We start from the raw sequence: 13,256 nt of genomic DNA on the forward strand, positions 1-13,256 counted from the left end.
AGTCGGAATTCCTTTGAGTCTTCCTTGTTTTTTATTTTTATTTTTTTTTTTAAATAAAAAAAGCAGAAGGATCATCTTCGCGATTAAAAATTTCTATTATCGCGGTGTATTGTTTTCTTTTCGAACTGTTTTCGTTGAAAAGGTGAGAGAGAAATAGAAGAGGTAAATCGATTAAAAGTTTTTGTTATTACAGGTAACCCTCTTATATCAGAAAAATTCGTATATTTTTAATATATATATCCTATGGTTATATTCGTACAATATAATATTTTTAATATAACATTAAATTATTATTTTTTTAACGAGAGTATAACGAAAAAATAAAACGTCAAACTTTGACAATAATATATTGAGTAACGATACTACATTTTTTAAACATAAAATACAAACGTGTTACTTTTCTTTCTTTCATTTTTTCAAATAATTGAAAAATATAATATAATATAATTATTGAAAATATATATATATATTGTATCAGTTGAATCACATTGATCAAAAGTATGACGGTTAATTGAGTTAATTTATCAAACCTATCAAAACACACGGAAGTCTTAAAAAGATAGTAGTAGTTCGTCATCTCTCTAGGATCGATAATCCATCTCACGGTACTATCATAAATTCTAACAAGTTAGCTAGCTATTTCATGTTGCTTCTTGTGCAGCAGAGGTTCCTTCTTTTTCTCTCACGAGACACGGACGTGTTCTCCGTATGTTGCTTTGGCTGCTATGGTGTGGTGGTGGTGGTGGTGGTGGTGGAGGTGGTGTTGCACCAGCCTCCTAGACAATGCCGCTCTTGTATTCAATGGCGTAGGAACTGTTTAAAAACTGCACGAGCAAGAAATCTTTTAACTTGCGTCGGGACATTAAATTCAGTTGGGTGGTTTTTCAGTTGCTTTAACGAAAGTAGGTCGATCGAGAGGAAAAAAGAAAAAGAAAAGAAAAAGAAATAAAAAGAATAAGAAATAAAACCGAGTATAACTTTTATCAAACGCGTATTAAAAATTGGGAAAATAAAAGAATACACCGTGTCGTTTCCCATCAAATATTTGGTAAATCGAATAGAAACGAAATACGAAAAAGAAAAAAACGAGAGGAACAAATGCGATAAAAATATATATTAACAAAACAAAAAAGAAATAATGTTCCTTTTCAATCGAAAAAGAATTTTAACGAACAAGCTCGACGACTTTGAAACAAGATTTTCTACACGCGAGTTCTCTCGAGCGTGACCTCCGTATGGTAAAAGGAATAAATCAAATCAAAAACTGGCCGATCTTAGCGAAGAGTTCTCTCTCTCTCTCTCTTACTCTTTTTATTTTTATTTTATTTTTTTCTCCCCCCCCTACTCCCCCGATATTTTTCTCTTTCGCGCGTGCGATGCTTCGTCGCTTCGGTTGCACGCACCGAGACGTACTCACCACTCTTACGCATCATTTACTAACGCATCTAGTGGAAAGTTAAGATGGAGAATACATTTTCTGATATCAAAATGGAATACCAGTTGCTACTACTACTACTACTATCAATACCACACAAACATACTACTACTACTACTACTTATTCTTAATCCACCTAGAATATTTTTCATTATGCATTTATTGCACTCACTCTCTCGCTCTTTTTATCTGTTTCGTATTTTTATTTGTCTTTCTCTCTTGCTGTTAAATATACTAGCAAGCCTCCGGGCCAAGCGTAATGATTAATTAAGCTTTCCGAGAAAAGGCTACAAGTGAAACGTTATTAGCGCTTAGAGTGGCACAGTTTACTTCAACTATGAACGTCACTGCTTTGCTCCTCTTTCCTCCTCCTTCTTCTTCCTCCTCTTATTATTATTATTATTATTTTTCTTCTTCTACTTCTTCTTCATCTTCTTCTTCTTCTTCTTCATCTTCTTCTTCTTCTTGTTTTTATTTCTTGGTAGGGAGCCCCCTTTCCTTTTACGCTATTAACGATTACCCATAGCGAAATGAAGTGGCGCCTACTACCGATGGTAGGTAGGTAGCTATCTCTAGATAGTTGAATCGAGACGGCATCTCGTTCGAGATTAAAAGGTAATCTAAGAGCATCCTTCGATTTTCATCATGATTTATACGCAATTGAAACGAGTACTTCCGATCGGTTACTTACTTACGTAATTATTAGAAATTTGATGATCCAACCGAGAAGAATTTTATTTAATAGGCGCCACCCCTATACATACGATTAAACATTTTATAATGCGATATTTATTATACAATTTAAGATAATTATACGCGATTATGAATTTCTAAACGAAATTAACGTTTATTACAAGTCGTACAGTTCATATTATTTTATTTGTTGTGTTTTATACAATGGACGAATATATTCTAAACGGTAAAAACTTTTTCGAAACATCAAAATAATATATCGCATAGATATAATAAACGTGGAAAACAAATTCCACGGGTTAGTTGAACTGAGGGAAATAAGATTTAAATTGACGATAGAATGACGAGGTTTGTATAAATCATGAACAAATGTCATCGTATAACAAGTCGTCGTCGTCATCGTTTTGACCCTCTTATCAAATCTACCATTCTGAAATGCTTTAAATTGATGTATAACCACATCTAGGACTAATTTATATTCCGAGTAGAAAATAATTATTAAAAAAAGGAAAGAGAGAAAATATACAGCAGTTTGTATATCATGAAGTGGTTGAAAAGTCTGAAACATCAGGGAAAATTGTACGGCTCGCGTGTGACCATCTGGAAAAGGTTAAAACCGCGTTCTTGAGATTTCTAGCTTAACGAAGCGAGATGGTTGGTAGATAAGAGAGATAAGAGGATCACTGCCACCGACAAACGCACTCAAAGATTCCCCGGGTCTCGTAGAACTCAACAATTTTTGCGGCACGTTCTTCCTCCCTATCTAATGTTTCTCAACACGAAAGATACACGTGTGGTAATTACCCTAAGAAACTCGGATCGTTTAGGCTTTTATCTTCGTTATGGTTATGTACTATGATATTTCCTTTGCGATTAAACACGATTTTATTTCAACGCGTTTAATGCATTCTTACAACGAGGTAACATCCGTTCCACAATTTTTTTATATATATGTGTGAAATTAGTTTTATTAATTGGTATTATTGAATTGTTTGAGTCAATGAAATACTCTCTGCTAGAATTTTTATTTATATATACATATAAAATATTAAATAATTTTTTCTTCAATATACAAAACACACACGACAAATGTATGTTATTTATTTGTAATATAAATGTGATTAGAAAATGTTTACAGAAAAATATTAATATAAGATACATTATTGAACATTACATTAAAATTCTTCTTGATATTTGTTTTTCAGATCTATCCTGATTTTCATCGCACTTATGCACATCAATGTATCATCTTCGCATATACCAAAAAAGTATCCGATCGAAGTAAGTTTTCACACAGGTGAATAATCTTTTTATTCGTAATATCGTAATATTCAATTATGAACGTAAAAATAATTGTAAGATTAATATAAGAAAATAATGTATAATATTTCGATATATTGTTGTTTCCTTTGAGAAGATATATAACAGGATAAAACGATTACCTAAGTTACTTCATAAACTTGATATCCATCTTATCCTTGGCATTCCATCTTTCGTTGAATATTAATTTAATCCATTTACGTAAATGAATAGGAAAATTACGTCGACTTTATTCTTGGGTGGTAGTACTAGTATAATGATTAATTGACATCCGAGCAGATTCCTAAATTACGGTACGAGCAAAAGTCGAGCTTGTGTGCAAGGACGTTGCATTTTTTTTCTCCTCTCTTTTTTTTCTGTTTTTTTTTTTTTGTTTGAACGGTAAACGAAGGGAAGGGTTAAACTGCAAAACGTAAATACGTGATATCGCGTCCGGTGTTATCGTATCGAGTTTCACCGCAATATCACCAAACGTGTCCTCGTGAAATGAAACCGTTCCTAGTAATCTGGTTGATTAAAATTATGCAAAAACAAAACTCCCATAAACTGTATAAACTTTATAAACTGTATTTACTGGGAATAGTATACTATAAGTTTAGGTATTACCATACGGATATAACATATAATGGAACTTTCATTATTATTTTATCATCAAATTACGAATATTATTTCTCTAATGTTTTATTATATATTGTTTTGCGTTGGAATATTAATCATTCGCAAAGTATTTTTGTTAATATATATAATTATACTATTCATTTTACAAACTTAATATAACTTTATATATTCATATGTTGTGTTATCATAAATTACTTTACATGCATATATATAAATAGGGATATAATTTAAATTAACAAATAAAAAACATAATCTAACATAAATCTAAATAAATAAGGAATGCAACTTGATATTCGATCTCTCATACATAATATAAATTTAAATAACTATTAAATATATATATATAAGCGAATATCTTTGCATTTAATAATATATAATGTAATAATAATATTATAATATATAATAAAATAAAAAATAATAATATTATAATATATAATGCATATCCTGCATTTAATAATCCAACAAATGATTCGATATCTATTTGATATCGAATTGATTTGATTGATAGTATCGTTTAAATTTATTATCTTTCAAGTTAGATGTTTTTTGTGTTAATATACGAGAACTAACGATTTAACACATCACCTGTCAGCAATAAACAGTTGATGTTAGCGAATTCTTCATACTTTCATCTGATGATGATTATTATTCTGATTTATCTTAAAGGTGTATCATATGCTACAAGCGAGAACTCAATTTGGAATTGGTCGCGAGAATCGTGCTAGAGGTAGTTGGGGTACCTGGAGCAGTTGGAGCGAGTGTTCCAGAACTTGTGGCACTGGTATTCAATCTCAATCACGAGAATGCGTTCCTCTTCGGTAAGAAAGATTATCGACAATTTGTTTACAATTTGTCAGAAAAATTAATAAAATCAAATATCGTTTGATTTTTTTATTTTTAATTATTTCCATTCGATTAGATTACATTTTCGACTAAATAAATCATATTTATATTAAAACAAGATAGAAAACGTTTAATCAAAAATATTTATTAAACGTACCGTTTATTTTAATAGTGAACAAATTTTTCTTATTTAATACACACACGCACACACTAATACTAATATATTAGTATTGTGTATATCGAAACAAATAGAAAATAAATGATTTTTATTTAACAGACACACACGCGCGCACACCATAAGAATAAATTTTGCAGGCGAATAAAAAAGTCGTGTCTCGACAGTGTCCCGTAAATTTTCTTTTGCGTGTTAGTCCCTTTTATTCGAATCGATTAGAACCGAAACGATCGAAGTTCACGCGATCCTATTTCGTTATCGCGATCGAGGTAAGAGAAGAGGAAACATGTTCGTAAGGAAAAGGATCAGTAAAGTCCCTTTTCTTTCGACGTATACACTATCTATTTCCCCCCTTCATCCCCCCCTAACCATTCGTTTCTCATTCGAACAGATGCTTACGATCGGATCGCGCGAAAAGCTAACGGTATCGTGCTAACGCGTCATTATCTTAGAAGCTTTGCATTCTCACCGAGAATCTAATCGTTAGATTACGCGAATCGGTTGGTTGGTTGGTTGATCGTGAGCATTTTACACAGGGCAGAGCAATGGTAATTCATGGGGACGGGAAGGGGGAGGGTTAGGGTGGGGAGGAGGGGGTGGTGGAGGTCAATCGTTTCAACATGTTCCGTATACCGTAAAAAGGAAGTAAAATCTTCGGGACTTAGGTGGTATTCATGATCATTCGTATGATTTCTAAATTGTAAATCATCCATCAATCGATTGGAAAGTGATGGAAATCTTTTGAACCGGGATATCGTATAAATAATTGTTTTTATTACATTTTGTGAATTTTTATCTATTTTTTTGTTTTTGTTTTAATAATACACGATTTTTAAGGTTGTTAATCTAATTAATTGACAGAATAATATATGGAAAATGTTAATCGTCTCACAGCTCTTTCAAAGTACGTTTCCTAATAATCTAATATTATTTTTATGGATAATATTTGAAGAATTAAATTATCCACATAAAGAATTTGGTTCTATAAGTAAAAAAATATTACAATTTTCTATTTATATATTTAATATTTAAACTTTAAAATAATCTCGTTTCATTTACAAACATTGATATCCATAATTGAAAAAAAAAAAAAAAGAAAAGAACAATAATAATTATCTATAATAATTTACAGGAGAGATTTAAGAAAACGAAGCCCGATCACGGAAAATGACGCGACACAAAATATAAGGCCCATCTGCATCGGTACATACAAAAGATATCACACGTGTAATACACAGGTATATACATATTATTATTATTATTGTAATTTATATATACATACTATTACTACATACACATACACGTATATACACACACGTAAGAAGACAAATGCATCCCATAGAAAGGAAAGTTTGAAATCCACGATGAAAGTTTTCCTTACAAAAGGGGTGGGAAACAAGTCACGAGTCGAGAACAAATCATCACGATGGCCAATTAAGGGACCGTACGGTACGCTGAGATTTACGTCGACCTGTCGCGACGTCCCTTTAAAATTCATAAGAACGATCGGCCCTTTTCTTTTTCTCCCTTCATCTCTCACACTTTCTTTCTTTATCTTTATCTTTATCTTTATTTCCTTTTCTATTATTTTCTTTCTTTCTTCTTCTTCTTCTTATTCTTCTTACTCGAGAGAAAAGAATAATAATAATAATAATAATAATAATAATAATAATAAAACACAGGCACATATTCACATTTGAAATCAATTTCGCAAATCGTTAACACGTTGACTGCCACCTTGATCACCCCATAACCATCAATTGTGTTTTATTAAATAGAATCATAATGGTCCATCAATGATTCATATCTAATGTACAAATTGTTTTGCTTTTAGTCTCGTCACTAGTATAGTTTAAGTGATTTAGTATCGTATAAAGTATAATTCCTTCTTTGATATAAGATATAAAATATTGTACCTTGCACTCCCTACCTCTTTTTTATTTTTTTTAAAGGAAAAGTAAAAGAACGTTTAATCTTTTAATCGAGTCCAAGTTTAAAAACAAATTCGATAAATCTAAAATATTATTTTCCATCGTTTTCCTATAGGAATGTCCGAATTTTGCCGTCGATTTGCGAACGGAACAGTGCGCCAAATACAATGAAAAAAATTACAAGGGACACGTGTACACTTGGATCCCATTTTTAGATGGTAAACAAATTCATTTAACTTTAATATAAATAATTAAATATTTAAAAAAAATGAAAACGTAACGAAATAAAAGATAATAAGTATATAGCAATAGATTAAATTGGGAAAACTAAGTTCAGGCTATGTTTGGAAATGGGGGAGGGGGGGAGGAGTACAAAAGAAAAATTGCAATTTAAAAAAATGAAAACGTAACGCGAAATAAAAGATAATAATAAGTATATAGCAATAGATTAAATTGGAAAAACTAAGTTCAGGCTATGTTTGAAAATGTGTGGGGAGGGGGGAACAAAAGAAAAATTGCAATTATCGTTGTCCCTTATCTCTCAGCACCAAACTCGTGTGCACTCAATTGCCGTGCAGTTGGTCAACGTTTTTATGCAACGCTTGAACCGTCAGTAATCGATGGCACACCCTGCGACGGTCCAAATCTTCGTGGACATAATACCGGAATTTCTATGGAACGTACGGAACGTTGGCTCTGTGTAGCTGGACAATGCAAGGTAAGCACCTACACGATAACCCATATTCACTATCTATGATACATCCGTTTATATAGATTCTATATGTGCATATAAATATATAATATGGTTGTAAATGTGGTAAGGTAGAGACCTATACGGTGATTCGAAAAAAGTATTCATAGGTATCACCCACCTTTATTGTCAATTTAATATTATCAATGTTGTTGAACATTTTTTTTTTCCAAAGTATTATTTAATAATAATTAATAATATAAAAATAAATATAAATATATATATATAATACAAATAATATTTAATAATAATTTTGATTTTCTAATACGATCGTTCGAACAACATTTTAAAATGTTAATATTACTTTCGTTGAAATTAATCGTCGTATTTTTATTACGTAATATCTTTTTTTTTTTATTTCTTTTTTTCTTTTTCATATGATAATTTATTTAATATATATATTTATACATTCATTTAGATGATATTTGTTTGTTTGTTTGTTTGTTTAATATTAGCCCGTAGGTTGCGATGGTGTGATAGGTTCAGGTGCAACAATGGATGCCTGTGGTGTTTGCGGAGGACGAGGACAGGGTTGCAGATCATTCGAAGGTATTTTCATGGAACCGATCCTACCAAAGGGCCATTATTCAATAACGACGATTCCAAAGGGTGCCATGTCTCTCAACATCTCCGAGTTACGTTTCAGTTCGAATTTCTTAGGTAATTTTATATATTTCATTTTATTTTTCAATCTCAACGAAATATCAAGAATTTTCTATTTTACTTATATAAAATACATAAAAATACACACATTTTATTTTTATACATTTTATATTACATTTTGCGTACACGTATCAAATATTCGAAATATATTTGAAAATATATTTAATTAATAAAATCACGCGTATATATATATATAAAAGATTTAAAATACTCCCCAAAAAGAAAAGAAAATTGTCTTCACAATGAAGAATAAATAAAACGATGAATTATCCCTCGTTAAATGAAATAACAATAAGAAATGGTGTTAAAAATTTTAAGGAAGGATTAAGGAAGTATCGATAACTTTACAGCACTCAGGGACAGCAATGGGAGTTACATTTTAAATGGGCCCTGGTCTTACAGTCCCAGTGGCACTTATAAAGCGGCTGGCACGACATTAACATACCAAAGGGGAGATAGAAACCGTTTAGAGTGTATCTTGGCGACTGGACCATTGAACGATTCTCTTCGTTTAGAAGTACGTTCAATTTTCCCCTTAATTTCTATATCCTAATTTTAGTTATATCATTTATTTTGATTTAATTATAATTATTTATTATATTCTCTTTCGTTAGATCTTATTTCAAGAAGTAAATCCGGGTATTCTTTACAAATACATGTTGCCAATTAAGGGAGTATTTACCGAAGGAGGAGAAGGTGATGGTGGTGGTGGTGGTGGTGGTGGAGGGCCTGGTGGAGTAGGAGAAAGAATTTTAATACCTCCAATTTCCGAACCAAGTAAGAGAAAGTATGATAATATATTGTTTAATAAGAACATTTCGAAGTTTTCAATTAGAAAGTTTGAGAATCACTGAGAGATTCTTTTAATTTTCATTTTAATACGATACACGCGTAGCGATAACAGTCAACTTCTTGTCACTCTTATAAACTATTTCCGGTATTTTTTCATTTTACGAATAGAATGTTACGAAGGGAATGATAGATTATATCAATAAAGTAGGTTAATATGAATATCTTTGGGAGGATATTTTTGTTTTTTTTTTTCAATGATTTTAATATTCATTCGATTAAATGTGCATTGTAATTTCAGAATAAATTAATCGTCAAATCGTCAATGATGTTTAAAATAACGAAAAATAAATTGGCATACACCCTGTATGTGTGCTATGTATTGTACATCTAATTGATCGTACATGATCAATAAATTCTAATTCCATAAGCAAAGCTTTGCTGAACTGTATATAGAAATGATTGATTCATTAATCAATGACCGGTTAATACATAATTGCGTATATGATTACAGTATCGAGCAATGATCAAAGAGGGAATGAAATTCCCGACGGTGGTTCTCATCGAATCATAAATACTCCCTTGACGAGAACGTAAGCTTGTTTCAACAATAACTAATAAATCATTAATTACAAATTATAATTAGGTCAAGTTTACGTAGAAATATCTTGGAAAAAATTCATTTTTTTTTTATTATTTCTTTTTTTTAATTAACAGCAAATAGAACAACTCTTACGTTGCATTTAAAACCAAAAAAATTTATTTATTGTAATTTCTTATGATTGATCTAAACAATAAGTCAATTAACTTCTGCATATAACTTGACCTAATTTTGTCTTCTCTTTACAGTATTCGTCCTTTAAAAAATAAATAACAAATCTCTCTGACATCATTTTAATTATTCAGTTCTACCATTAGAAGAACAGATTTTCCTCAATCCCAAAGTGGTATTCATTACGAGCATACAAGACACGCCTCGCAAACGGAAGAAATGAAACGTCCACCTACCACGGTGATGGCAGGTGATCAGCCTAATTCAAAAACGAAGAAGAAAAAACGAAAGAAATTTGTATGGAAAGAATTCGGGCCAACGTCATGTTCGAAAGAATGCGGGGGAGGTAATATAAAAATATTTATCGTTAATTGAACGAAACGTATGCAATTTCGTAGTAACGCTTTTCTTTCTCGTCTTTATTTATTTTTTTATTTTTTCTTTTTTTTTTTTTTTTTTTTATAATTTTTCTCTTATTTTACAACGAAATGCTGCACGATATTATTGCTTAAAGCAATTAAGAAAAATGCGGATAATGAAAGGTCACCATCGTTGCCGCTTTCGTTTAACGTTCATCGAGTAAGGCGTGGGAAGCGAATCGAGACGCATTCGTTTCGGTGTAATTGCACATTAGAAAAGAAAGATATATATATATATACATACACACACACACATACACATAACAAAAAGTTACCTTCAAGTTCAATTATTTGTCGCGAGATCAATCTCCGAATATAAGTTTTTTCTTTTTGTACGTTAACTCTAATCGGACTATTAATTTTTCATTCATTTTTCTCGAAATTTTGTTAAAATGTTTATTTATTTTCGTTCAAACAATAATATTTATTATTAGAATCGTTATTTTTTCAATAGTTATAAAGTATTTCAATTTCAATAAATTTCAAGTCTGTTATTAAACAGTAACCGTATATAAAAGCAGTACTTTACTATCTAAATGTTTTAAAATTATCAGCCGTATATAAAAAAAAAAAGTTCGTATGTTTTACGTATAGATTCCTTAATGATTAAATTATAATTTTTCTTAAAAATATATTGTACATATATATATATATACTTAAACTTTAACATTTCACTTAAATATGAATGATTATGCAGACGATTATTTAATTCAAACGGTGAGCAAGTAAGCTATTCGAGTGAGAGCCACTATAGTGGCCAACGACCTGGAAAAAATAATCGAAAAAGCCACTTTAGTGGCAGGCCCGCTAAGGGCGATATCGGTAATTGCAGTGCTCTACCTTTATCTTTTCGAGCGTCGGTAACTGCCACCGTCGGTAAATTCCACCGTCGGTAAATTCCACCGTCGGTAAATGCCACCGTCGGTAACTGTCGGTAATGTTCTATTTTTAAAACATCGACCGTTTTTAATGAGAGTTTGTACTTTAATTATATTGACCGTCAGGAATCTAAATACAAAATATTACAGACGTAGAGTAAAAAAATTTTAATTATCGTCGGTAACTGCCATCGTCGGTAACTGCCACTGTCGGTAACTGCCACTGTCGGTAACTGCCACCGTCGGTAATTAAAATTTTTTTACTCTACGTCTGTAATATTTTGTATTTAGGTTCCTGACGGTCAATATTATTAACGTACAAACTTTCATTAAAAACGGTCGATGTTTTAAAAATAGAACATTACCGACAGTTACCGACAGTGGCATTTACCGACGGTGGCAGTTACCGACGCTCGAAAAGATAAAGGTAGCGCACTGCAATTACCGATATCGCCCTTAGCGGGCCTGCCACTAAAGTGGCTTTTTCGATTATTTTTTCCAGGTCGTTGGCCACTATAGTGGCTCTCACTCGAATAGCTTACTTGTTCACCGTTTAAATTAAATAATCGTCTTCATAATCATTCATATTTAAGTGAAATGTTAAAGTTTAAGTATGTACAATATATTTTAAGAAAAATTATAATTTTGATTACGAAATTATACGATTACTGTTTAATAACAGACTTCGCATTAACTTCTATTATTTTTTATTATTTTTATATCGTTTTTACGTATTTGGAAATGATTTTACGACAATGTTTTCTTACTATTACTGAGAAAGTAAAATGTGTTGCCTCCTTTTAGGCGTGAACAAAAATAAATAATACAAAATTATCACAAATAATATAAATAACGGTATAATCGATTATTATCGTTGATATTATAAAAATAATTCTTTTAACTAAACAATAAAACATTTAACTAATCATATTGATCGAAAGTAATATATATATATATATATATACACGTAACAAATTAATTGATAAATAACTGTCTATAAAAAGTATTAGAATGAATTGCTTAAATTTAGATTGACAGGATGTGGGTAGCCAAGAAAATAAATAATCACAGCCATCGTAATCTCTGTATCCGGAAATGCAATCGTCTTATAAAGTGACACTTGAAAGAGGAAACAGAAAGAAATTCTCATATATCTCTGCTTGTTACTTCTATTATTAATAGTACTAAATAGAAATATACAATTGATCTTAACAAGTAGATAAATTAAGAAAATCTTTCGTATGTCTCTTAGGCGTTCAAACGTCAACCTGGAAGTGTGTTCGTGAAAGTACCGAAGCAATAGTAGTACACGATAAACGTTGTCGTTATATAGAAAAACCTACTACTTCTTTAGTAATACGGTGTAATGAACATCCTTGTCCGGCCAGGTAAATTTCATCATTAAATACAAATTTTTAATAATTAAATGATCAATTTTTAAAATAAAATATTAAAATGATATATGATTTTTGTATGAATTTAACGATATAAAAATTGTCATTTATTTGCTCGTCAAATTAACGTAAAAATTTAAAAGAAAATTATTCGAATTAAAATATTAATTGTAATTAATTGTTTTGTTAATATAAGATGGAGAGCAGAAAACTGGAGCGAATGTTCGGTTACCTGTGGTGTTGGTAAACGAACGAGAAAACTTGAATGCGTTCAAGAATTAAATTCTAGAATGACTATGCGTGTTGCACCAGGTGCTTGCACTAAACCACCTGATTTAAAGACCGAAGAATTGTGTTCGAAACCAGCCTGTCCGATTATGAATACACCTGAACTGAGGCATATGCAACCATTGTCAGTATCGATATCTTCATCGACAGGAAAAACTTATTCACAGTCAACGCAGAGGTGGAATGTTGGTGCTTGGGGTCCTGTAAGTTTAAAATGTGATGAATAATTAATGATTATTGATATTTCGCGATAGGCTTAAAACTTTTCAACCAAATTGAATTATTTC

At 31.0% G+C, this 13,256-nt stretch overlaps 1 protein-coding gene across 4 annotated transcripts in view; it reads left to right on the forward strand.

The window, feature by feature from the left end:
• Nucleotides 1-13,256, forward strand: part of LOC122515667 (A disintegrin and metalloproteinase with thrombospondin motifs 7-like) — a 57,622-nt gene that overhangs the window by 41,115 nt on the left and 3,251 nt on the right. For 3 of the 4 annotated variants that reach the window (XM_043633069.1, XM_043633067.1, XM_043633068.1), the window contains exons 3-14: nt 3,334-3,409; nt 4,733-4,884; nt 6,217-6,322; nt 7,131-7,233; nt 7,561-7,733; nt 8,222-8,426; nt 8,780-8,946; nt 9,044-9,206; nt 9,733-9,811; nt 10,125-10,336; nt 12,540-12,675; nt 12,878-13,172. In XM_043633069.1, coding sequence (XP_043489004.1) covers nt 3,334-3,409; nt 4,733-4,884; nt 6,217-6,322; nt 7,131-7,233; nt 7,561-7,733; nt 8,222-8,426; nt 8,780-8,946; nt 9,044-9,206; nt 9,733-9,811; nt 10,125-10,336; nt 12,540-12,675; nt 12,878-13,172 — 1,867 coding nt within the window. Of the gene's footprint in view, nt 1-3,333; nt 3,426-4,732; nt 4,885-6,216; nt 6,323-7,130; nt 7,234-7,560; nt 7,734-8,221; nt 8,427-8,779; nt 8,947-9,043; nt 9,207-9,732; nt 9,812-10,124; nt 10,337-12,539; nt 12,676-12,877; nt 13,173-13,256 lie in introns of all 4 variants that reach the window. The other variant, XM_043633070.1, reaches the window with a different exon arrangement.

The sequence above is a fragment of the Polistes fuscatus genome, unplaced genomic scaffold, assembly GCF_010416935.1.
Source record: "Polistes fuscatus isolate 324 unplaced genomic scaffold, CU_Pfus_HIC Scaffold19, whole genome shotgun sequence".
NCBI lineage: Eukaryota > Metazoa > Arthropoda > Insecta > Hymenoptera > Vespidae > Polistes > Polistes fuscatus.